Source organism: Dasypus novemcinctus, chromosome 13 (assembly GCF_030445035.2).
Source record: "Dasypus novemcinctus isolate mDasNov1 chromosome 13, mDasNov1.1.hap2, whole genome shotgun sequence".
Classification (NCBI taxonomy): domain Eukaryota; kingdom Metazoa; phylum Chordata; class Mammalia; order Cingulata; family Dasypodidae; genus Dasypus; species Dasypus novemcinctus.
The window spans coordinates 30,614,283-30,636,730 of record NC_080685.1 but is presented as its reverse complement, the minus strand read 5'-3'; the positions used below and the strand labels follow the sequence as shown (position 1 = coordinate 30,636,730).

General features: G+C 60.4%; 2 protein-coding genes and 1 long non-coding RNA gene across 22 annotated transcripts; 1 reads left to right on the top strand and 2 right to left on the bottom strand.

The window, feature by feature from the left end:
• Nucleotides 1-1,559: 1,559 nt before the first annotated feature.
• Nucleotides 1,560-10,113, bottom strand: EFNA4 (ephrin A4). Of its 2 annotated transcripts, none has more exons than XM_023585851.3 (4): nt 9,997-10,113; nt 7,691-7,986; nt 7,304-7,372; nt 1,560-1,875 (listed from the first exon to the last, which is right to left on the bottom strand). In XM_023585851.3, exons 1-4 carry the CDS (start codon nt 10,107-10,109, stop codon nt 1,658-1,660), a joined length of 696 nt encoding a protein of 231 aa, XP_023441619.2. In that variant the 5' UTR covers nt 10,110-10,113; the 3' UTR covers nt 1,560-1,657. The 2 variants fall into 2 exon arrangements, with proteins under 2 accessions (XP_023441619.2, XP_012376780.2); XM_012521326.4 differs by lacking the exon at nt 1,560-1,875 and adding an exon at nt 6,357-6,897.
• Nucleotides 10,062-12,354, top strand: LOC131280891 (uncharacterized). The gene is made up of 3 exons (XR_009188558.2): nt 10,062-10,175; nt 10,532-10,761; nt 12,044-12,354. It is a non-coding gene; the product is annotated as an uncharacterized lncRNA (long non-coding RNA).
• ADAM15 (ADAM metallopeptidase domain 15) lies at nt 11,248-22,233 on the bottom strand. Of its 19 annotated transcripts, none has more exons than XR_011645414.1 (24): nt 22,034-22,233; nt 20,771-20,877; nt 20,083-20,159; nt 19,598-19,676; nt 19,342-19,418; nt 19,056-19,248; nt 18,199-18,264; nt 18,057-18,125; nt 17,812-17,981; nt 17,587-17,671; nt 16,989-17,137; nt 16,735-16,909; nt 16,392-16,484; nt 15,958-16,262; nt 15,681-15,876; nt 15,348-15,425; nt 14,853-14,925; nt 14,523-14,661; nt 14,015-14,084; nt 13,339-13,413; nt 13,182-13,236; nt 12,858-12,929; nt 12,461-12,579; nt 11,248-11,571 (listed from the first exon to the last, which is right to left on the bottom strand). XR_011645414.1 is itself a non-coding variant. In XM_058309787.2 (23 exons), exons 1-23 carry the CDS (start codon nt 22,107-22,109, stop codon nt 11,529-11,531), a joined length of 2,586 nt encoding a protein of 861 aa, XP_058165770.1. In that variant the 5' UTR covers nt 22,110-22,233; the 3' UTR covers nt 11,248-11,528. The 19 variants fall into 19 exon arrangements, 15 of the variants coding, with proteins under 15 accessions (XP_058165770.1, XP_058165772.1, XP_058165771.1 ...); XR_011645415.1 differs by having other exon boundaries at nt 13,339-13,410; XR_011645412.1 differs by lacking the exon at nt 13,182-13,236 and having other exon boundaries at nt 12,709-12,929.
• Between the last annotated feature and the right edge of the window lie 215 nt (nt 22,234-22,448).

Sequence of the window (22,448 nt, the reverse complement as noted above, 5' to 3'; positions counted from 1 at the left end):
ATTCAGGCTGTGGGGCCCAAGGTGGCTCCTGGGACAGCGGGTGGCAACCACAGAGCTGAGCTGTGTTCAATAAATCATGGAGGCTACGGCCTGGGGGAGGGGAGGCCAGCAGGGAAGGGGGGAGGGCATGGATAAATAATTCATTAAACAAATAAACAAGGAGGCTGTGAGATGGAGGATCAGGCACGCGTGTGAGCAGGAGAGGCAGCCGCCAGCTCCAGACATGAAATATTCACAGACTGTGCACCTTGCACGGCGCCAGCGTGTAGGCCCAGCCCGGGTGGGCCGGTGGCGTGGCCTTCACATGGAAACCTGGTGCCAACACGGCAGGTGATGCACATGCCCTCTGACTTCCCAGCGCGTGTGTCTGCATGGCTATGTAGTGCTCTAACGTCTGTGAGTTGACACGGAGCCACACACATGACTGACTGCAGGGCACACGGCGCACTGCTGAGTGGTCAGGACATAGGAAGTGAGGACGCAGGGTTTGGTGGGTGAGGTTGGGTATAACGACCTCTGGTTGTAGTCATGCCCTGACCCCTCTTAGAAGCGCAGCAAGCTAAGAAGCTGGGGAGGCATCTCTTGGGGTGTTACATTAGAGTGCGTGAATCCCTTCAAGGTGCTTCAAGAAAAGCTGAGTGGGAGGCAGCATGGCTTAGCAGTTAGCTGCATGGGCTTGGATTCAAATCCCAGGTCTACCATTCACTGGCTGCGCCGGTCACTTACCTTCTCGGAGACTGCTTCCTCACCTGTAAAATGGGGATAATAATAGGCTCGTTGGGAGGGCTAAGAGCCGTAATGTCTGGGAAGCACCTGGCACAGTGTTTGAGACCCAGGAGGAGCTTGAGTAATGGAAACTTTATCACTCGTTATCGAGGTTATCGACGGAGGTCTGCCCGCCTAGACCAGCTCCAGACTCTCTTTTCCATTTGTTCTCCCCCATTTCCAAATTCTCCTAATAGCTATGAGAGTGGGAGAGGTGATGCAGAGCTTGTGAGTGGGGACAGGGAAGGAAAAGATGCAATGGAATGAAGGGAAGTAGAAGGTATGGCCAAAATAAAGGTCCCGTTCTTGATAGTATAGAAAGAGGGGCCCTTGGCTTTCTTTTCAGATCCGAGAGCCTCTTCTTAACTACTAAAACTCTCCCGAGATCCAGGCTTTCTTCTCTTTTTCTCCATCAAAACGTAGCTTTCCAGGAAGTGGCCACAAGGAGACAGGGGAAATTGGGGTAGGGGTCTCTGAACAGCATGGCAACCCTAACTTCCTGAGTCCTCGCTGCCCGAGCTCTGGCCCCCACCCTCTGACTAGCAGTCAAGGGTTTCCCTAGCAAAAATGTCTGGGTCTGAGGGAAAAAAAAAAAAACAACACAGAAAAGTGGCACCTGAGAGTGGGTGGGGAGAACCCAGACCGGAAAGGGTGGCAGAGGGCCAGGGCGGAGTATCTGGCGGCCTCCCAGTAGGCCCCAGCATTCTCCAGCCCTCTCCTGTCCCCTGGAAAGGATCCCCTCCCTGGGGGAGAGAGCCAGCAGACAGGTCTGAGCTGGCCTGCGCCTCCTCAGGCAGAAGAGGAACCGGCTGGGGGAGGGGGCCTGAGAACTTGGTGGGAAGCTGTGGCTGGAGTCCCCAGGTCTCCCCTGGAGAGCCAGGGGAAGTGGGGGCTACAGCCTGGGCCCACGGTCCCACAGTCCAAGGCCCAGGCCTCTGCGTCCCTTGGCCAGCCTGCTGCCCGTTGAGGAGCCTGGGGTCTGGGCACCCAAGGGTGGAGGTGGTGCCTGCCCACCTCTTCCCAAGGAGCCAGCATCAGTTCTCCACCTTCCCTCCCCTGGCTGGGCAGGTCCAGGCCAATCTGCACAAGAGTTCCACAGCGAACACTGATCTGTAATAAAACCACAGTGCGTGTTCAGGAGAAGGAATTTCAGAAACAGCAAGAACCAGACAACACACACACACACACACACACGTATACAAAATAGACCGCTCTGGGAAGGCAGAGACCAGCAGTCCTGAAAACATACCTGAACATAGACCCACACTATGTCACAAGCATTATTAGTTCTACACATGCCCTCCCTTCTATAAACTTGGTCCTTCAAAAACCAAGCCTTCCCTGACAGCCCGTTTTCCGTGTTCCCAGAGCACTTTGTATATAACTCTATTACAGTGTTTGCACTTGGCATTATAATTATTTGTTAGCCAGGCTGTCTCCTTGGGTAATCTGAAGATTCCTTGAGGGAAGGGATCTTGTCTTATGCAAAGTACGTAACCCCAGCATTCACCATGTAGTATTTAGTTAGTAGATGAGGTGCCTAATAAATGATTGTTGAATCAAAGAAAAAAAGAATAAATGCATTTGGACAGTGGGACACTCATTCCCAGAATCCCTCAGAGGTACCCAGAGGATAGCCAGGGTATGGCCCTTCTGCTTGTCTGCTAGTCCCCTAACTTTTTTTTTTTTATTTTATTTTTTATTGACTTTGTAATAATATTACATTAAAAATATATATATATGTGAGGTCCCATTCAACCCCACCCCCCCACCCCCCCTCTCCCCCCCCAACAACACTCGTTCCCATCATCATGACACATCCATTGGATTTGGTAAGTACATCTTTGGGCACCTCTGCACCTCATAGACAATGGTCCACATCATGGCCCATACTCTCCTCCATTCCATCCAGTGGGCCCTGTGAGGATTTACAATGTCCGGTGATTACCTCTTAGGCACCATCCAGGGCAGCTCCATGTCCCAAATACGCCCCCACCTCTCATCTCTTCCTGCCTTTCCCCATACCCATCGTCCACCATGTCCACTTTTCCCAATCCAATGCCACCTCTTCTATGTGGACATTGGATTGGTTGTGTCCATTGCACCTCTATGTCAAGAGGAGGCTCAGATTCCACATGGATGCTGGATGCAATCCTCCCATTTTCCCCCTAACTTGATTGCCTCTCTGCGTCCTCAAAAGTGCTCCTTGCTGCTGCTTTCCTCAGTCTGGGACCATGAGTACGAGTTCCACCTGAGGGCTGTCAGGCACGGTAAGGGTTAATGACACCTCATTAGTGTTTAATTGGAGGAAGGAAGCTGTCCTGGCACCAGACAGGTGGGCAGGCCTGCCCCTTGCTGGAACCAGGCATCCTGAGTGCCAGCACCCTGCCGGGCAGGTGGGCGATTTGGCCCTGGGGACCCTCAGTCCAGCCGGGCACCTCCCCCACCCCTTTGCTTTGCCAGCTTAGTCTCCAGGCAGAACATACCAGCCCTCCCCATCTGTCACCCACCTTCCAGAGGGAGAGGCGGGCTCCTTATCCTTTCTCCTTTAGCCTGTCTGTGCCCCTTCCCTCACCCCCAGGAGACACTGGAGGCTGGGGAGAGGAGTGGGGTATGGAGTAGGGCAACTGAGGGATAGATTAGCGAGCCACTAACGGATGGATTAGGGAGACAGACAGCGTCAGGGCTGGGGATGTGGAGATGTCTGCCCAATTTGACCTTAAATGAAGAGAATGCAAATGAGATGCAGACATATGCAGATGAATACAAGGATCTCAGAATTGACATTCCTGGAGGCAGCAGCTCCACACACCCAGGACGCGAACACTGTCACCAATATTCTCACCCCAATTCCTGGCTTAAGTGGCGCTGACCACTACTGCGAGTAACAAAAAGGACCTCAAGAAAGGAAAGAGCAGCACTGGGCTAGGGCTGAGGCCCTGGGCAGCTGACCTCCACCCCAGCCTCCCTGCCCTCATCTCCAGCACCCATCCAGGCTGTCACAGCAGCTGAGGCCACCACCACTCTCCAGGTTACGTCGGACGCACCGTCGGTTGCTATGGGGACCACCCTTCAGTCCGGACCTGAGCCAATGGGCATCACCGCCGATGACCTCATGCCTCAGGCTCCGGGATGCTATTGGCTCTTTGGGAGCGAGGGTGCCCTCTCCAACTGCGTCACCGCTGGGGATCCCCCGACGACCCCAGCCGGTGTGGGCCACTGAAAGAAGGATGCGCTGGGAGCGGGTAATTTGCTGAATGAATGAATAAGGGAAAGAAGAAAAGAAGGACTTCATGAAAGGGAAGAAGATGGAAAGGAGGGGTCACAGAAAAAGATCAAAACTTCAGGGTTTAGCCTCGAACGGAAAAGGACGATTTGCAGCCCCGGAAAAAGTGGAGCTGGATACCGGGGCAGAAGGAGGGGGTGAAGCATAGAGGAGGGAAGTTTTTGAATCGGTTTAGGAGAGACTAGGGCCGGTCCAACAAATTGAGGGCCCCACCCTCGGCCATCTAATGCCGCTGAGTTTAGGGGAGCTCGGTGACGCCCCAAAACTTGCAGGTCTGCCCAGCCTCCTGGAACCGCGCCCTGGAACACGCCTCGAGGACTTCTCGTGGGCAGGGCCCGGTGCCCGGGAGACCGCCCAGCGCCGTCAGCCAGTCTCGGTCCCGTGAACCGACTGGACCCTAACTCTGCACGGGCACGCGCCCCGGGACTGAATCAGCCGCCGGCGAAGTGGCCAGATTGTGAGAAGAAGGACTGTAGGGAAGGTCGGCTGGGCCTGAGCGCCTGCGGCCGGGAGAGCCACTGTGCCACCCTCCGCCCTCCCCCGGCCCAGCTCCTCCAGCCAGAGGGGCCCCCTCGCACCTTCAGGGGCTGGGCGGCCGGCGAGGGCGTGCGTCTGCGTGCAGTGCGCGCGTCTGCCCGGCTCGAGGGTGTGTGTCTGAGTGCGGGGAGAGCCGCCCGGGCCCCGCGCCTGTTCCGCACATGCGTTATCAGAGACAGCGCCGCGCGCCGGCCCCGCACTCGGGAGCGAGCGCCCAGGCTCGGGCCGCGAAAAGGGGGCGCTGGGGCCGCTGAGAGCAGGGTAGCGGCCCCCGAGTCCTCAACCCGGGGAAGGGGCTGCTCACCACTCGCTGCCCGCCTGCCCTGCCTAGGCTTTCACTGCCGAGGGGCGGAGGTGGTTGTACAGGCCATCTCCATGGCGACGACGTCGGTACCCGCCCGGATGGAGGGAATTCGAACCCAAGACCACAAGACGGAGCCCACAGCTCCTCCTTCAGCTGAGACCCCACCCCCTCCTCGCGCCGCAGCCCCTCGCCCCTGCTAAAGATCGCAGTCTGGGGAGAGGGCCCTGACACAGGGACACGCTGACACACGCACCTACACACATGGCATTTCTGAAAGTGGCTTCGAGTGGGCCGAGGCGTCGACTTGAGTCTGCCCGGCCCGCGGTGGCGTCCCCTGACCCCAGGACTCGGAGCGGCGGAGGGAACAGGAGCGGTGACCGCCCAAGTGCGGCGCTTGGTGGTGATGGGGGAAGAGGTCCGCCGCCCCCTCCGCGGCCTCGGGGTCCGCCCTGGGAGTGCAAGGGCGGGGGAGGGGCTCGCGGTCGCCAGCGCCTCGGTGCCTGTCAGTCTGCGGACCCCCAGCGCCCTCACCCCACCCCTCCACCCGCGTGTTCACACGCCGCCTCTCGCTGCCGCAGCCGGGCCGAGCTAATCAGCACAACATCCACCTATCGATCGCTGGCACGGTGCCAGGCGGGCCGGCACGGTGCCAGGGGAGGCTGTGGAGCATCGGGGCGGGGAGAGCCCAGCTGCGGGGGCAGGGGCGCCCCCTCCCCTGGCTCCACCCAGGACACCGTACCCAAGGAGGGTTCCGGGTGGCCTTGGGGGCATCCTCGCCCCGTCAGAGGAAGGGGAGACAGTGTCTGGCAGAGAGCAAAGGGGGTGCTCCCTCCTCGGCCCCACCCCTCCTCCTTATAAAAGCGAAGAACAAAGAGGCCGCTGGGGAAGGAGGCTTTGATCCCACCCCACCTTCCCAGTTCTAGGCCAGGCACCGCCCAGAGTGCCCTTGGGGAGGCAGAGGGACGTCCGGCTCACAGGGACTCAGGCATTCTGGAACCCAGGTGTTGTCCAGTACCCCTTGCTTTTGCCCCAACTGCCCCGCTCCACGCTGCCAGGGCTTGGGCAGTGCCCCAAGCGGGTGGGCTGTCAAGATCATCTGCCCCCTCCTCAGCACAGAAAGCTGGCTGGGTCGGTGGGAGAGGGTGCCAAACTCCACAGCTGCTGCTGGCACTACCCCACACTGTCCACAGGGGTGCCCACTGAGGCCTGGCATCGATGGTTCAGGCACAGCTGGCACGGAGGTCAGGCCAAGCCAAGCTGGGAGCACAGGCTGGTGGGAGTCCTGGTGTCAGGGAAGGAGCCAGGGGACAGTAGGTTGGGGAGGGCAACCAAAAGAGGGGTGGTTTATTGAGATCCAGACACTTATAAAAATACAAATTGACATGACATTCAACCTCATGGCAAGTCTGTCTTCACAGAAGACAAGTGAGTGACCCCCTGGGGGAGGGCAAGATGCTGCCCCAGGGAAGAGGCCCCATGGGCAGTGGGCACAGACGCCAAGCCTGGCCTTCGTTCTGGCCCTGGTCCGCAATCCACCTGTCCCCAGGTCTTCAGTCTTGGCCCCCAGCCAGATCAAGGACTCAATCCTGCCAAGTCCCCTTCTTCCTGGGGGATGGGACAAGATCAGTGAAGCAGCTGACAGGGACCCTAATTTCTCTTGCTTCTGCTCCAGGGAACCCAGGACTGTCCGTGGCTCCCGACTAATCTTCAGCCTGTGATGAAGGGGCAGGCACCTGCAAGGGTCACCTCAGACCTTCTGATTTCCCCCATCACTGTTCCATCTTGTCTTTCTGGCTTGACACCCCCAGCTCAGGTGACAGGGACCATTCTCTTCAGGGGGTCTTGGGAGGGCTCTGGCTCCACTTGGCTCAGAGAACTCGCAGGAGGCGCAGAATTGGGAGCAGCAGCAGCAGCAGGAAGCAGAGGGGGCTGGGGGTACCCCCTCCTCGCCAACCTGATGTGCCACTCTCTCCAGGGCTCCCAACAGGATGGGCTGACTCGGACTCTGTGAGGGCAAGGGGGTGGCACTGGTGGGTCCTCCCACTTCTGCAGCAGCCTTCTTCCTGCCCTCCCCATTGGCTACTCACTCCCATCCCATTCTCCCGGGTCTCCCAAGTCAGCCACCCCCTTCCCATAATCTACCACCTCACCCAACTTCCAAGTCTCCTCCAAAATGCCACGAGAAACAACCAGCCCAGCTAATCCCTGGAGACACTAGCCCTCTGCCTAGCATTCAAGAGGGGTGAGTGGAGGCACCCACAGGGCTGAGTGGGGGAGAAGAGGCCACGGCTTGAAGCCCCACCTGGCCTCTCAGAGTTTGATACTACCAGAGTCACCCTGCCCCTTCCGTCCTTCCCGGGGGCCCCACACTAGCCGGAAGAGTTCACTCCGCACGTCCCGACTTGACTTACTGCTTTCTTTGCAGCAGACAGACACCTGGAGCCTCAAGCACTGGCCAGAACTCTTCTGAGTAGGCACCGCTGGGTGACGGGAAATCGGAAGGAAGGGGTTAGCACAGGGAGCCGCCCCCTTGCATGCCCCCCACTCTCTCAGAGCTTCCCAGCTCCTCTCCTCCCCAGTTCCCAGAGGAAGCTTTTCCTTACTCGTGGACCGTGAGGGTGCCAGGTCCCACCTTCCTTACTCCCCTACGCCCCTTTCCTGGCTCCTCTCCGCAGACTCACTCTTCAGTCCTGGGCTCAGATGCCCTCCTGTCCCCTTCCTGAGCTTCAGAGACCACAAACCACTCCCCCCAACACCTCCCCCCCCAGGAGGCGTCCGCTGTGCCCTTCCTCACTCACAGATGTAATAGTAAGTCTCTCCAGGCAGGAACTCGAAGCCGAGCGAGAAGGGTGTGAAGCGCTGGATCTTCTCTGAGAATCGAACGGGGCCAAAGGGAGCGAAGGGGCGGGAGCACTCCCAGCGCTTGAAGGCACCTGCCCCCGTCGCCTGGCAGGCCTTGTAGCCCGGCCAGTCCACCATGTATAGGCCAAATGTCTCGGGGCCCTCAGGGGGGCCTGGGCCTTCATAGTGTGGGCAGAAGATGTCGAGATAATCGTTGAGGCTCAGCTCCACCACGGCGTCTCCTCGAAGCAGCCTGCAGGCACAGGGCAGGCATGGGCTGAAGTGGGGGCTGGCACAACACGGGGTCAGAAACAGCCCTTCTCAGAGGTCCCTGCCAATCTCTTCCCCACCCACTAGAGATGGTGTAACTCGTAAGGCCTGAGTTCCCCAGACTGGCAACTCAAGAGACAATAAGGTGCAAGAGATGAATGAGGGGAGCAATTCACAGATGAACAAACTGAGGTTTGGAGTAGTTAAGGGACTGCAGTGCCCAGAGCCACAGGGCTTAAATGTGGGGAGGCCACTCGCCACATCCCTTCTCTGGGGCTGGAGCTGCCGCCCACATCTCTTGCTCCAGGGCCTGAGAGGGCCTGTGCTGGATAAATGGTAGATGTGTGGATGCCGTGGCAGTGAGGCAGGGGGCTCTGATACGGAGCCATGTGGCAGTTACAGACACAGAAGTGGAGATGGCAACAGTGTCCTCAACAAAGACACAGAGAGAAAGACTGCCATGTAGATCTCATCCAAAGGTGAAAAGAATGCCCTGGCCAAACAAACAAAGAATGCCCTGGTAAAAATTGAAGGAGTAGGTGCTGGATGCCTCCCTCTTTTTTTCTTTTTCCAAGACAAGGAAGCCCAGAGAAGAGCCCCCTGCACACAACAGTCAGTCTAGTCTTCTTGTGACTCCCCTCCCACCTCCTGGGAGCCGCGTGGGGAGCCAGTGCACATGGAGGGGCTGGGACAGGCTGCCCCCCCAACAGCACCCACTACTGCATAAACTGCTTCCTCCCCACCACCATCGTAGACCACAGCGAAGCTTGACTGATGAAAGACCTCCAACTGTACCTCGCTGGTGGTCTGAAGGCCACCTGCAGCAAATGGACAGGGGCCCTGAGTAGAAATGCAGACTTCCCAGCCCGCACCTACTAGAACACAGCTGGGCCAGGATAGGGCCTTTGTAAGTTTTATTCCGCGGCATCCCCGGTGTCTGGAACACAAGAGGGCTCAAGAAATGTTGGTGGATTGAATAGATGAACCAGACACATCAGGGTTGAGGGCTAGAACCTGCATTTTTAACAAGTCCTCCAAGTGAGTCAGAGGCACTGGCCTGGAACAGAGATGGAGGAATTCAGAGGAGAGAGTCCTGGAATTCAAGTGACCTGCTGTGGCCTGCCCTCCCCAGGGTCAGTGGGCAGGGTCTTGGCCTTCCCATCTCACTACCCCCCGCCTGCCAGCAAGGTCCAGGCACCCAGTCTGTGCTTAAATGTTGGTGCGTGAACAAATGAACAGACTCACCGATTGTCTAGAGAAGAAAATCAGAGAGGAAACAGATGGAGAAAGCAGGGAGGGGAAGGAGAGGGGGATGGAAACAGTAAAAAATACCGAGGTTCAAAGGCAGGCAGCTTAAGAGAGAGAAACGAGTAATAATTTACATCTGTAGAGCCCAGCCCCTCTCCTCTCTCACCCACGTGAGCTCGGCAAGCCTGCCGACTTCCAGGCTGCCCGGTACTATGAGCCCATTTCCCAGATGAGACAAACGAGGTTGGGGAGGTCAAACGACTGGCCCAAAGGGAACTCAGCTTGAAAGGGCAGAGCCTGGATCAGACAGAAATAGAAGGACCGATAAAGGACAGATGAAAGCAGAGACAACGAAAGAAATCTGGAGGCAGAGCGAGCGCGCGAGGGGAGGCACGGCGAGCGGGCGAGCAACCCACGCGCCTTCCCGGGACCGACCCCCCTCCCGCCCGCGGGGGGAGAAGCCAGGGGGGCGGGGCCGGAGCGCGGGCCGGGACCCCCAGCTCCCAGCTCCGAGACCCCCGCCGCCCGCCCACCGGGCTGGGTACCCCCGCCCCCCCCGGACATGCGGGAGGGGGGGAACCCCGGGGCGCGCCTCGCCCCTCCCCCCTCCCCGCCGGCTCAAACAAAGGAGCCCCGGCGCGCGGCCGGGCGCGGGCGGCAGCGCGCACAGCGCGGGTGGCGGGCGCGCTCAGGCCCGGGCGCGCGCAGGCCCGGCCGCCGGGCTCGCCCGGTTCGGCCCGGCTACCTGGGGTTGCTGGAGTTCCAGTAGACGGCGTGGCGGAGGCCAGCGGCTCCCCGCGGCGGGGGGCCGAGGAGCGCGGCCCAGAGGACAGTCGGCAGCAGGGGCAGCAGCCGCATCGCCCCCGGCTCCGGCCCGGTCTAGCCGGGCTGGTCCCGGCCCGCTTCGCAGTCCGAGCGAGAAAGGTACGAAGTGGAGGTGGGGGGGCGTGTTGGAGGCGGGCGGGCGGCGGAGGTGCCCCGGCCACGCCCCCGGATAACTTTCCACCAGTGGGAGCGCGTCTCCGCCCCCCCGCCCAGCGCCAACTTGGGGTTAACCCGCTACGCGCCGGCGCGCGCGCCGCCGAGCCGCTCCTCGCCCGGTCCTCCACAGACACTGGCCGCGAGGGGCGGGGAGGAGGATGTGGCCCACTATATGGGAGTTTATTTTTTTATTTTGAAAGGGAGGTCGTGTCTTTCGTGTCGGGACTGGTACAGGGTGGAACGCATTATTAGAAGTTTGGGAGCTATTAAATAGACGTGCACTCCCTTTGCCCACCCAGGGGAAAGGGCGGCACGGGTCAGGATCCGTGAAGCCCATCCAACTCCCTTGGCTGACTGTCCCTTGGCACATCTGCCGGACTGGGGACAGCACGACGGGAAGAGACAAAGCGCCTCCAGGGACACTCCCCTCCTCCCCTGTAAAGCCTTAGTGGCGCGCCCGGTGGCCACCTTGCGCTTAACCCTGGCCTGCTCCTCCCACACCTTCGTTGCGGGCAGCTCTGAAGACCAGGTAAAGAGGCGGTTGCGGCCTGTACAAAGCACCTTTGTTCCCGAGCCCTCGGGTGGGGGAGGGGGAGGAGGCAGGTGTGCGGCCTGGGACCGTGCGAGCCGCCGCCCCGCTCCGCCCCGGCTCCGGGCTCGGAGATCGCCGGCCGGACCCACCTCTCCCAGTCGGTGGTCAGAGTGGGGCCCGCGAGCCCTACGGCCTTGCCGGTTTGTCGACAGCCACTCCCGGGGGGCTGCGCAGCGTTGGGGGCGAGGACGGGGTGTGGCGAGGGGCGTACACCTCCCTCTGGTCTGGGGGGGCGCAGCAAGCCTTCGCCACCAGGCAGAAACCAGCCGCGAGCATTTCCCCGGACACGCGCTGACCCAGCCGGGGACTCCAGCCCTTCCCGGCCCGCGTTGGTCTCAGGCGGCAGCGTCTCCTGGCGGCCAGACCTGGAACCGCAGCAGGGGCGGCCCAGCCTTCCCGGAGCAGACAGGCTCCCAGACGCGCTTCCCAAGAGCTCTCCTTTATTGCAGCCCGGCCCGGCCCGGCCGAGACAGGCGGTGTTTAACTCCCTCGGTCCCGTCAGCCTCTAGCCTCTCCCCGATCCCCGACTGCAACCGCGTGGGTGGGTCCCCAGGGTGCAGCTGGGCAGCACGCAGCAGTGCCAGGTGTCTTAAAGACGCCTGCTCCCCGCATCCCGGCTCCTACTCCGTCAGTCCTCAGGGGATACTCCAGGGAGCGGGTCGCCACTTGAAGTCGTCCTAAGTCCGGTGGACCCTCAGGAGAGGTCAGAGGTAGAGCGAAGACACTCCTGGGGGCGGCGGCGCAGGCCTGGGGTGAGGAAAGCCGAGAACACAGAGGTGGTCAGGCGTTCCTGGGCTGGCTGAGTCTTTGTAGACCCCAGAAAGTCCTGTTCTTAAAGCCAGCCCATTCCTGTGCCTGCAAACCCTTTGGAGATGGGGCCTTCCGGCTGGATTGTGAGACCCAGGGTGGATCTTAATCCTTTGACTGGAGTCCATTATTAAGGGAGGAGAGGGGAGAGGGAAGAGGAGAGAGGGGAGAGCCTCCATTTTACCCTCGCTTGTGGGAAGGGACCCCAGGACCACGTGTAGTCACAGAAACTAAGAGAAACCCCCTAAAACAGAGGTTCTTAACTTCTTTTGTCCCACAAACCCCTTTGCCAGTCCGGTGAAAACCACTGACCCTGTACTAAGTTCACACTATACTGTGTATTATTTAATAAATACATCACACCTGCACCAACACGTCCCCACAAGAATGTTTCTTTGAATTTCCATTCAAGCTCACAGACCCCCGGTTAAGAACCCCTGACCTAGAAGCTGAGAGAGGGAGGTCGCAGGCTGGAATCATCCGAGCACAGAGGCACGAAAGAGGCCCTTGAGAGGAGGCCTGGAGGAGAGGGGAGAGCCATGTGCCCGATCCCCCACAGCTGAGCTCGGAAGGAGAGAGCATCTTCAGATGAGGCACCATGTGCTGACGGCCCACAGCTGCAACTTGGGGAGACAGCATCTCTGATGATGCCTTGGTTTGGACACTTTCACAGCCTCAGAACTATAAGCTTTTAACCTAATAAATTCCCTTTATAAAAGCCAACCCATTTCTAGTATGTTGTATTGGCAACCTGTGGCCAACTAAAACAGTCCCCTTTCCCCAGACCATGGGGTCAGCCTGGCCAGCTTCAGCACCCCTCCTCACCCACCTGGAGGGTACGACCAGGGGCAGAATTCCAGCTGCTGGGTCAGCACGGTCACTCGATGGACGTCTGTCCTGGGGGTCGGAAGGCAATGGCTTTCTCGGGGGTGGGGGCTTGGCAGGCCCCTGGGACAGAGAGAAAAGGTAGGAGGATGGCTTGGGAGGGGGTGTCAAGTTGCCCACCCCCGATGCACTGGTGCCGGGGAACACCAGCTTGGGGGCAGCACCAGAGGTCACCCTTGTCTCCAAACAAACCTGTCACCGTTAAAGGCGCCACTGGGGTCTGTGCCCTCGGGCACAGAGGGGGCATCTTGCTACGGCCACCACCACCGCCGCTCCCAGCACCACAGCCCTGAGTGGTGGGTGGAGGGAGGGACAATGTCCTTCTCTCCCCCCACTGTTACCTTCGGGCGCCTCACCACTGGGTCAGCGGGCAGAGGGCGGGTGGGGGGGCTGGGTCGGTCAGCCAGTGCAGCCTGAACAGAGAGAGGAGCAGTGGCCGTGAGTGCAGCCAGGAGCAGTGGGCATGCAGAAGTTCCCCCGAGGTTCGGGTCTACATGCCAAGTCAGCCAGGGCCCAGGAGAGAGCGGGGACATGCGCAGGGGGCTGGGGGGCATGCCAGCGGGTGCCTCAGGAGGGGAGGGAGGGGGTCACCGTGGAGTCCCTGGCCAACTGCAGTCCTGCCACTGACCACCAGATGGTGGTAGAAACCAAGGCAGGAGGCTCACCCTTTGCTGCTTCTGGGGCTCAGAGTGTCTGAAGGCTGAGGGGCACCCTGGTCACCTAATGAAGAGCATCACTGGCAGGGAGCAGGGGTGAGAACTGCCACTGGGCATCAAGCCTCCCACCTGCCCTGGGCCAAGGCGGGGAGCAGCCCAGATTTACCTGGAGTCTCTTGGGCACAGGGTCAGGCGGCAGCGGCCTAGAAGGGGGGGCCGGGAAGCCGAGAGCACTAGTCTGCTGAGAGAGCGGGAGGAGCAGACAGAGTAGGGGGGGAAGAGGGAGCAGAGACAGATGTGGGCAGAGAAGAGTGAGTGCCAGGGCGGGCAGCCAGGGCCCCAGGGGCAGCGGGGGCTGTGCATGCAGTCATTTAGTTGCATGCAGAGGGGTGACAAGTGGTGGAGTGGGCATGCAGACCACGTCCACACACACTCGCCATCAGGTCCAGAGGGCTCGGGCCAGGGACACTCACCAGCCCTTCTACACACGGTGACCTGGGCCTCATCAGGTCCTGGCACACTGGAGGCCTTTCGGAGCACACCCCCCTCCCCGGGGGGCTGCTGCTGGGAGCACGCACAGACCCACCTCTCAAAGCCACCAGCTCGGGCAGCTGCAAGAGCTCAGCAGGCCCTCCTCTAGGTGACTGACCCTCCCCCGCGCCAGGCTGGACTCCGCTCCTCTGCCTGCAGCCAGGGAGGGTGGGGAGAGCTGGGGCCGGCCCTGACTCCTCTGGTTGACTCTTGGGCAGTGCTGGCCTTTCTCTGAGTCTAGAGCCTTCAATGCTCCTGCCCCCTCCCCCACCACCAGGGCCCAGGCTGGGTGTCAGGCGTCCAGGACTCACCTTGGTGACTGGCAGCAGCAGGGCCCTCTGGGGGGGTCCTGGGCGCTCAGGGGGACCAGAATGGGCTGCTCTGAGCATGGAGAAAGGCAAGGAGGAAGAGGGCCCAGCATCAGACCCTTTTCTCCACCCATCTGCCACCCTTGAGCAGGGTTAACCCACTGCAGCCCCTTGGAGAGGAGCTTGTGTGGGGTTAGCTAAGCCAGGGGTGGGGAGAGGAAGCAGATCAGCTTGAAGGAGGGCCCTGCTTACCCAGCACCACTGGCACAGGGTCTCCTGGGGAGAAACAGCCCTAGCATGCCAGCGGCCCTAAGGGGTGCCTGTGTGAGGTGCAGAGTCATGGGGCACAGGTGGGGAAGGGAAGTGTGTGGAGTGTGGCAGGCAGCAAGTTCAAGGTCCAAGGGGCTTGCTGCTCAGAACCAGGTCATGGGGCTGCAGAGGGAGTGGGGGCATTGCTCCAGAGCTGGTGTCCCCACTGAGGGAACTGGGGGCCGAGAGGCATCGCTGGTACCTGTTCTGGCAGCTGGGCCCCTTGAGCTGGCAGAGCCGCTGGCGCAGGCGGGCGCGGTGCCAATAGCTGGCACCAAGCAGCACCAGGACCAGCAAGAGCAGGAGGCTGAGGAGCAGCCCTGTGTTCAGGGAGCTGGTGGCTGCGGGGTGAAGCCGGGTTTGAAGGTGGACAGGTTACGACCTCTCTCCCCAGGAAGGAGCGGGGGCAAGTAAGAGGGAAGGGATTGTGGAGAGGTGAAGGGTCAGAAAAAGAGGGCCCAGGGGGAACGGTCAGAGATGAGCCACTTCGCCCTCCCAGCAGGCCCTGCCCTCCCCACTTCCCCCATGCTACCTCTCATCTGGGTGGTACAGTCAGGGGGTGCCCAGCCCTCCTCACAGTGGCAGTGCCTATTGCTGTCACAGACCTAGGAGGTACAGGATGAGCAGTGAGGGGCCATGTTTCTTGTCCTCGGTTTTGTCAAATCTCAGATTTCCACACTGGAAGGTGTGCAGGGATGATGGGGCAGAGAGAGCTAGAGCCCTGGAGGGAGGGATTCCTAAGCTATGCCACAGGAAATGAGATCAAATTAACATTTGATCTTTTGCTAGGTGCTATGGTAGCTTTCAGGCTCATCTGTATACTCATGACGTGGGCAATATTCTTGTGCCCATTTGACAGATAAGGAAACTGAGCGCAGGCTATGTTAATAACTTGTTTCAAGCCACACAGCTAGGAAGTAGTAAAGCAGGGATTTGAACCCATGTATGTCTGTTTCCAAAGCCCGGCATCCTTCCTAGAGGATCCCTGTCCCCTTTCTGTCTCTCCCCGCCCCCCACGCCAGCTTACTCCATGCCCATGGCACTGGCTTCGACATTCTTGTGCACCCAAGAGACCCACAGGCTGGCATCGATGGTCAATGCACACCTGTCCAATGGGGAGAGAAGAGCAAAGATCACATCTCAGAAAGTTTTCTGGGACTGGGAGACCTACAAGTCCGAGGCCACACCCCAACTTTTACAGATGGGGAAACTGAGGCTCAGTGGATGACAAGGGTTTGCTCAACTGGAAGTGAGCAGCTCAGATTTTGTGCCCTTTGCTCTGGTGACTAGTGAAGCCTGGGCACTGCTTGCCTTGGTCCAGATGTCTCTCCACCCAGCCTTGTCCACCCAAGCTGCTCACCAGGCCAGGACCACAGGCTGTGCCAGGCAGAGCCAGGAGGGGCTGGGCCACGTCGTTGCCCAGGTCCAGGTGCACCCAGCTGCAATTCAGCCGGGTCCCGTTGGCTTCCAGCATCTCCCAGAGCCGATCCTGGGCTAAGCCCAGCAGAGGCTGGGCCCTTCCGCCTTGGCACTGGAGCTGCCCGCAAATGGCATCTCTGAGAGAGGGACGCAGGGTCAGTGGTAGCAGGGCCACGGCTCCCACAGACTCAGAGGAAGAGCCAGGTTTCCTCACTCACCTAGGGGTGCAGGGCACATAGCTGCCACTGGGGCTACGCCCACAGCTCCCAAAGGCGTTCCCCCGAGTGTTGGCAGTATGGAGGCAAAGGGGTGCAATGGGCTGGGCCCCGGGTCCCCAGAGTGCCTGGCACTGCTGAGTATAAGAGGCACAACGGCCCTGCATGCACACGGCCTGTCCTCCAGCACAGGGCTCACCGTCCCCCAGGCTGACGTCAGGGGGGCACAGGGCACTGTCTCCTGGGCAGAACTCGGGCAAGTCACAGTCGCCTCTGGTAGGGCGGCACTGCCAGCCAGCTGGGCGCAGCTGTGGAGGGTGAGTGAGCATCAGTGGGGGTGCTAGGAAAGTCCACCAGGCCCTGGGGGTCAGAATGACCCTTCCCCACACTAGTCCCTGGCAGGCGAGCTCTGGGTGGCCAGGCCAGTCTGTGCCTACCTGGCAATTTTGGCAACAGAGTCCGTCGGATGCACACTGAGCCCCCGGCCTCAGCTGGCAGGTGGAAGAGTCACAGCAGGGATCACTGCAGTCCTATGGGCAAGGGCACAGGAGCAGAGCCTCAGTGCCAGCTGGTCCGAGAGCCTACCTCCTGACCCTCCCAGATGAATGAACCCAGAAGGGGAACCCCAAACCACCCGGCAAGTGAGAGCTGGAACCCAACAATCCAGGTGTGGTCCCTGCAGACAGGGAGGTCGGGAGAGGGGTGGGAGTTCCCTCCAGGAACCGGAGAGGGGCTCGGGAGGCTGGGAGGAGGGCTAATGAGCCACGGAGAGGGGCTCACATCCGGGAAGCCACAGTCACACTGCTCGCCCGGCTCCACAAACATATTTCCGCAGAAAGTGGCCTTGGGGGACAGGCCGGGCAGCCGTTCAAAGAGACAGCTGCCCATCCCATCCAGGAGGGCTTTCTCCAGGGCCTGGCGGCTGCAGTTGCTGAAGTTCAGGCCTGGCAGGAAGCTGGGGAGGGTGGCAAGGAAAGTTGGAGCGAAGGCGTTCCCCGTGCCCCCTCCCCGTCTTCCATCCTGGGGTTACTCACTCTGTGGAGGCCTCCATGATGCAGCTCTTGACTGGAGCTGGGCCCGGACAAGGACACCTGCTCCCAGGTGGGTCGTGGTCCAGGCCAAGGCTGTGGCCCAACTCATGGGCTATCGAGGAGGCAACTCCCAGAATGCTCGTGGTGTGGTCCTGCCATTGGGGAGGAGATACCCAGGTCCAGCCCCAGCCTGCCTCCACCACATGCCCATCCCATCCCATCCGATTGCCCCTGTTCTCTGACGTCTTAGGCACACAGTGGGCACTGCCTGCTACCTTAATTGCTTCCACAGAAGGAGGAGAGCCCAGGCCTGGGTGCCAGGCTTTCCCTCCCTCCTGTGTGGCCCTGGGAGACCACCCCTGTTTTTTGGGCCTCACCTGCTCCCTGTTCCCTGCCCCAAGAAAGAGGGAGCCCGCATAGGTGAAGGCTGTGCACACTGTGATGATCTGGCCACAAGTGAGGGGGTTCCCTGACAGTAGATACCACCATGTACCCCCACATGCTATACCTACAGCTTTGGGGCTGGGTTTCAGTGAATGAATGGCACCCAAGTTGGGATGAACTCCGTTGGGAATGGGGAGAAGACCTGGAAATATCTCACCATGTTCACACCTCCTGAGAAGTCTGGAGAGCAGATGGAGTTCTGAATGGCCATGCCCACCACTGGCCCAGAGAATGAAGTAGCACTATGGGAACAAGGGGTCAAAGGTCAGAGCCAAAACCCAGGTAGCCAGAGCCTTTGGGCCTGAGGGAGGGATTTGAAGGAGTGCCCAATTAGCCAGAGCAAGGCAGAGCCAGTTCCCACCAGCTGAGCTGGGGGCCTTACGTCACCAGCTGGGCACTGTCATGGGGTAACCGAGGCAGCAGCTCTGCTCGGCGCCAGCGGAGGAAGTTGTCTAGCGTGATGCCTGGGTCCGGACTTATCTCCACCTGGTCGTGCTGCGTCCAGGTCTCCAGGCCCACTAGTGCCACACGTACATTCAGGGGCCGGAACAACTGAAAAAGAGCTGGGGCTCAGCGGAGGGGTCCCTTGGCCGGGGCCACGGGCATGCTGCCCAGTCTTGGACTCACCGTGTCCAGAAGGACGGCCACTTCCAGCGTGCGGTTCAGCAGGCGCTGGGAGTCCGGGTACCTCTGCACCTGGAGACGAGAGAGGTCACCGTGAAAGGCAGCAGGGCGGGCAGGCGAGGACATGCAGGGGCGGCAGGCTCACCTCCGAATGGTCAGCCACAATCACCAGCTCAACCGTCTTGGTCTCGGTGACCACGTCCCGCCTCCGCTGTGGGCAAGGAGAAGATGGGGAGCATCAGGCACCCCCTGCCGCTCACCGCCTGCAGCCGCGAAGGGGTGACTGAGCTGGGTCCACTCCCACCCTGGGGGAGGATGAGGAGCCCATTTTACAGATGAACCAGTGAGAGTCAGAGGGCCCAAGGCCTTGCCCGAGATAGAGCAACGAGTAGGTAATGAAGCTGGGAGCAGAGCCCTGCTTTTCTGGCTCCAAACTCAGTGCTCTCTCCAAATTAAAAGAAGAAAAGAAAAGAAAAAGGGAAAAGAAAAGAAATCACCAATACTATTGAGTACTTACTATATGCCAGGCACAGTTCTAAAGCACTTTACATATGTATTGATTCACTTAATCTTCACAGCAACCCTCTAAGGTAAGTAGTTATATTATCCCCTTTTTAGAAATGAGGAAATTGAGGTTTTCTGCTTTATGATTTGTAACTGTATTTTCTACACCCAAGTGTGTGCTCTCTGCAAACGATCATAAGACAGATGAGGAGTTTAAGTCAAATACCTCTGTCTGAATCTAGATGTACTCTTATGAGCTGTGTGGCCTTGGGCAAGTCACTTAACCTATCTGAAATGGTTTTCTCATTTTAAAATAAAGCTACTGATAGCACCTACCTCCTAGGATTGTTGGGAAGAATAAATGAGACAATGCCCGCAAAGTGCCCGGCACATGGAGATTGCTCCCTTAGTGGGAGCTATTGTTACTGTTAACAAATAGCTCTGAGGGTCCAGGGTCTGTATCCACCCAAGCCCAGCTCTCCTGGCACTCATCCTCACTCGGCGAATGTGGCGCTGTCCCACGGGGACCTCTGGCAGAGCCCGAGTGGGCAGGGATGCACGCCTCCTCAGGGCACAGGTGTAGCCTGGCAGGAGGAGGTCTTGGATCCGGGAGATGATGGGAGGACCCTGAGGGTCCCCAGGCTCCAGCTCTAAGGCATAGCTTCTCTCCGGGGACAGGACCACCAGGCCCCTAGGAAAAGGTGCAGGAAGGCTCAGCCCTTCAGCTCCCTGCCTGGCGCCCCTCTCTCTCTCCACCTTCAGGGAGTCCACCCACTCACTGTACCTGAGCCCAGAGCAGGTACAGACAGAGACCCAGGAGTCTGTGTGGCCCTGCACTCTTCCCTGGTAGCAGCAGTTTTCCTACAGCAGAGGAAACATTAGTGTCAACTCGAAGATTAGGCCAGGATTTGAACCCAGGGGTCTAGCCTGTTGGTGAAGATGTGCAGTGCCCTTCCAGATCCTCCAGGGACGGCCCTATCTAGCTGCCCCCTCCCTCCTTTCCCCAGGTAAGGAAGAGGGCACACGGGGGCCTGACTCACCAGAGTGTGTCCCTCACTGACCACCCGGGTGCCATCGGGCTGGTACCACACCAAGGTTGGGCGGCCAGGGATGAGCTCCCTGGAGAAAGAAGAAAAAGGAGGGCAATGTCAGAGTCGCCTTCCGGGTGCAGTGACGGGCCCAGAGGCCTGGAGATGGTAGAGGAGGGGCTGGATGCCAGGCAACCCCCAGCCTGTGTGCTTCCCCCAGAAGCAGCAGAGTACAGTGTTAGAGCCACAGAGACTCAGCCAGGCTATCTGGGTCCAGGTGATCCGGTTTCCGCCAGGCTAGCTGTGTGACCTTGAGCAAGTTACTTTACCTCTCTGTGCCTCGGCTTCTTTGTCTATAAATTCAGGACAATAAAAATACATAACAATAGCATCTACCCTATGGGGTTGTCGTGAGGATTAAATGAGTTACCTGACACCTAGTAAATGCTATGTAAGTCGTTAGCCAATACGGTTATGATTACCACCATCATTATTACCTATTCTGTAGCAGTTCCAGTATATGACTCTCACCATCCAGCTCCAGTTTGATCCGCAGGGCCTCGGGCAGACTGGTCTGTGGGCACCAGAGGGCATGTCACCTCCCTGGGCCTCCCCATAACTCCTTCTCTCTCTAACTAGGAAACCTCATGGCTCTCAGGAGAGTACCAACAATTAGATCACTGGTGGGGGGGTCCTGAGGGAGGGGCCAGGAAGCCCTGCCTGGCCTGGGGCATTGTTCTGGGGGGTTGTGTGGGGAGGTCAAGGAAGGTATCTGAACCACCCCTTCTCGGCTTCCTGCCCAGAGAGGAAGCATCGTGGAGGACCCAGTGCAGGCCCCAGCCCTTCCTCTGACTCAGCTTTAGAATGGGGAGTGGGAGGGGGGGGGAGTCCCCCCACCGAGAAAACCCAACAACACGAGAGGAAGAAAGCAAGTGTGGCCTCAGAATTTGCCCAGTGGAGGTGGACGGGTTGGATGGGGCCGAGGCAGACAGATGTATCTGCAGAAGGAACGCGGGGATGAGTGAAGCCAGGTGCTGGGTGTGGTGGGAGAGGGAGCTAGACCTGGAATGGACCTGCCACCGTGGCGTCCACTCACCCTGCTCCTCAACCAAGCTCTGGCTTTGAGACACCTGGGGGTGGGTAGGGGGAGATGCATTTATTTATTAGAGGGGTGAGGAGGCTCACCTGAAGCACCTCTGCTAGGCTGACTGTCAGGTTGTCCTGAAGGACCTGGGGCTCCCAGGGCCTACCCAGGGCCCTTTCCGGCCTCACCTGCTGCTCCTCGGTGCCACCTGCAGGATCCCCAGAACACCCCAAGAGAGTGTGGAGAATCAGCACCAGGGCTGGGGGTGGCTGGTGTCCTCCCACCCACCCAGCTCCCAGCACATCTTCTTTCAAGGCCCTTCTCTGGCTGAAGGGCTCCTGCAGTGCATGCTGGGACTTCCAGGAGACTACTGCGGGTGGGGAGGTGCGCTTCTGTTTAGCCCCTTTCAACCCACCAACGCATCCACAGTCCCCAGAGAAAGACTTTCAGTTTGCCCAGCCTGTTGCCCCTGCGGCCAATCCCAGGTTCTCACGGGGACCCTCCTCCTGTTCCCACCCGCCCCCCACCCTCAGGAACGCCCCCTCTCAGGACTGGGCAAAGCCTGTGGCCCTGTGCCCACTCACCCGCCCCTTCCCTCACATCGAGATGCAGGGAACGCCCATCTCTGGGTGAGCAGTGCAAACACCCCACCTCCTAAAACACCCCTCATGCCCAGTCAGGCACACCCGCTCGGCACAGCCTCCGCTTCCTCCCGGCCCCCCTCCCCACGGCCCTCTCTCTCCTCCGGACACTCCACCCCCGCCTGCCCTCTCGGCCCCTGGCCCAAGACAGCAGCGGGAAGTGAAAGTTCCAAGGAGGAGCTGGTGTCCCGGCCTCTTTCCTGGCCAGTTCTCCCCTCCCCTGGCTCCTCCCGGGCCCCCTCCCTCTCAGGCAGGCTTCTGGTGGCATCAGCACCAAGGCGAGGGTACCCGGCTGCCCGGGCCTGGGATGAGGGGCGGGAAGAATCCTCTTGGCCAAACCCTAAGAACCGTGTCCACTCGGGGCCCTGGCACCGGGTGGAACGGTCAGCTAGGCCCAGAGCCGCGAAGACGTCAGTGCTGGGGAGCGGCGACCCTCTGCCGCGATCCTGCAGGGGCGCTGGCCGGACCCCTCGTGCCTGATCCGGGAGTCCGAAAGCGCCCGCGGGACCACGCAGATGACCGACCCGGCAGGGAGCGCCAGCATCCTCCCTCCTTCCCTCCCCACCCCATCGCCCTCGGCCCAGGACAGCGGACCGGGGCGGACGCGCGCTGGTCCGGCTCTCCCAAGGTCTGCGGCCGAACCCGGTCCGGTGCCCCGGAGTCTCCCGACTTCCCCGCGCCTCCTCCGGGATGGCCCCGGGCCCACTCTCGTCCCAAACTCACCTTTATTAGGGAGCCGGGAGGGCAGAGGGCTGCCGGCGCCCAGGAGCCCCAGGGCCCAGAGCAGCGCCAGCCGCATGGCCGCGGCGCCCCAGGCGAGGGCAGGGAAGCAGGTGCGGGCCGCGCGCCGGACTGGCCGGGGCGGAGGGGTGAGCTCCGCGCACCCCGCGAGCGGCGCCGCGCCCAGGCCCCGCCCTCGCCCCGCCCCCCGGGCCGGGCAGGCTCCGCCCCCGCCTCGCCCCGCCTCCGCCCCGCGCGCGGTCCTAGAGCGTCCCGGCTCCTCCCGCGCGGCTGGGCGCAGCCTCGTTCCCGCAGCGCTGCTGGGCGGGAGCTGCGACTCGCAGCTGAGGCCTGGTGCCACCGGCCTGGGCATCGCGCCGCCACCTGACCCCGGGTTGGGGCCCGTCCTGTGGGGGCC

Bases quoted from the DNA above. Each gene is read 5' to 3' on its own strand.
- ADAM15 (XM_058309787.2), bottom strand. From the start codon at position 22,109: ATGCGGCTGGCGCTGCTCTGGGCCCTGGGGCTCCTGGGCGCCGGCAGC. The intron at 15,877-15,957 runs GTGAGTGAGGAA...TCCCTCTCTCAG, and splicing joins TATGTGCCCTGCACCCCTAG to AGATGCCATTTGCGGGCAGC. The intron at 11,572-12,460 runs GTGGGTGAGGAG...TCCTCACCCCAG, and splicing joins CCCCTGGTCGTACCCTCCAG to GCCTGCGCCGCCGCCCCCAG.
- EFNA4 (XM_023585851.3), bottom strand. From the start codon at position 10,109: ATGCGGCTGCTGCCCCTGCTGCCGACTGTCCTCTGGGCCGCGCTCCTC. The intron at 7,987-9,996 runs GTAGCCGGGCCG...CTGTGCCTGCAG, and splicing joins TGGAACTCCAGCAACCCCAG to GCTGCTTCGAGGAGACGCCG. The intron at 1,876-7,303 runs GTAAGTCAAGTC...GTTTTATTACAG, and splicing joins TGTCTGCTGCAAAGAAAGCA to ATCAGTGTTCGCTGTGGAAC.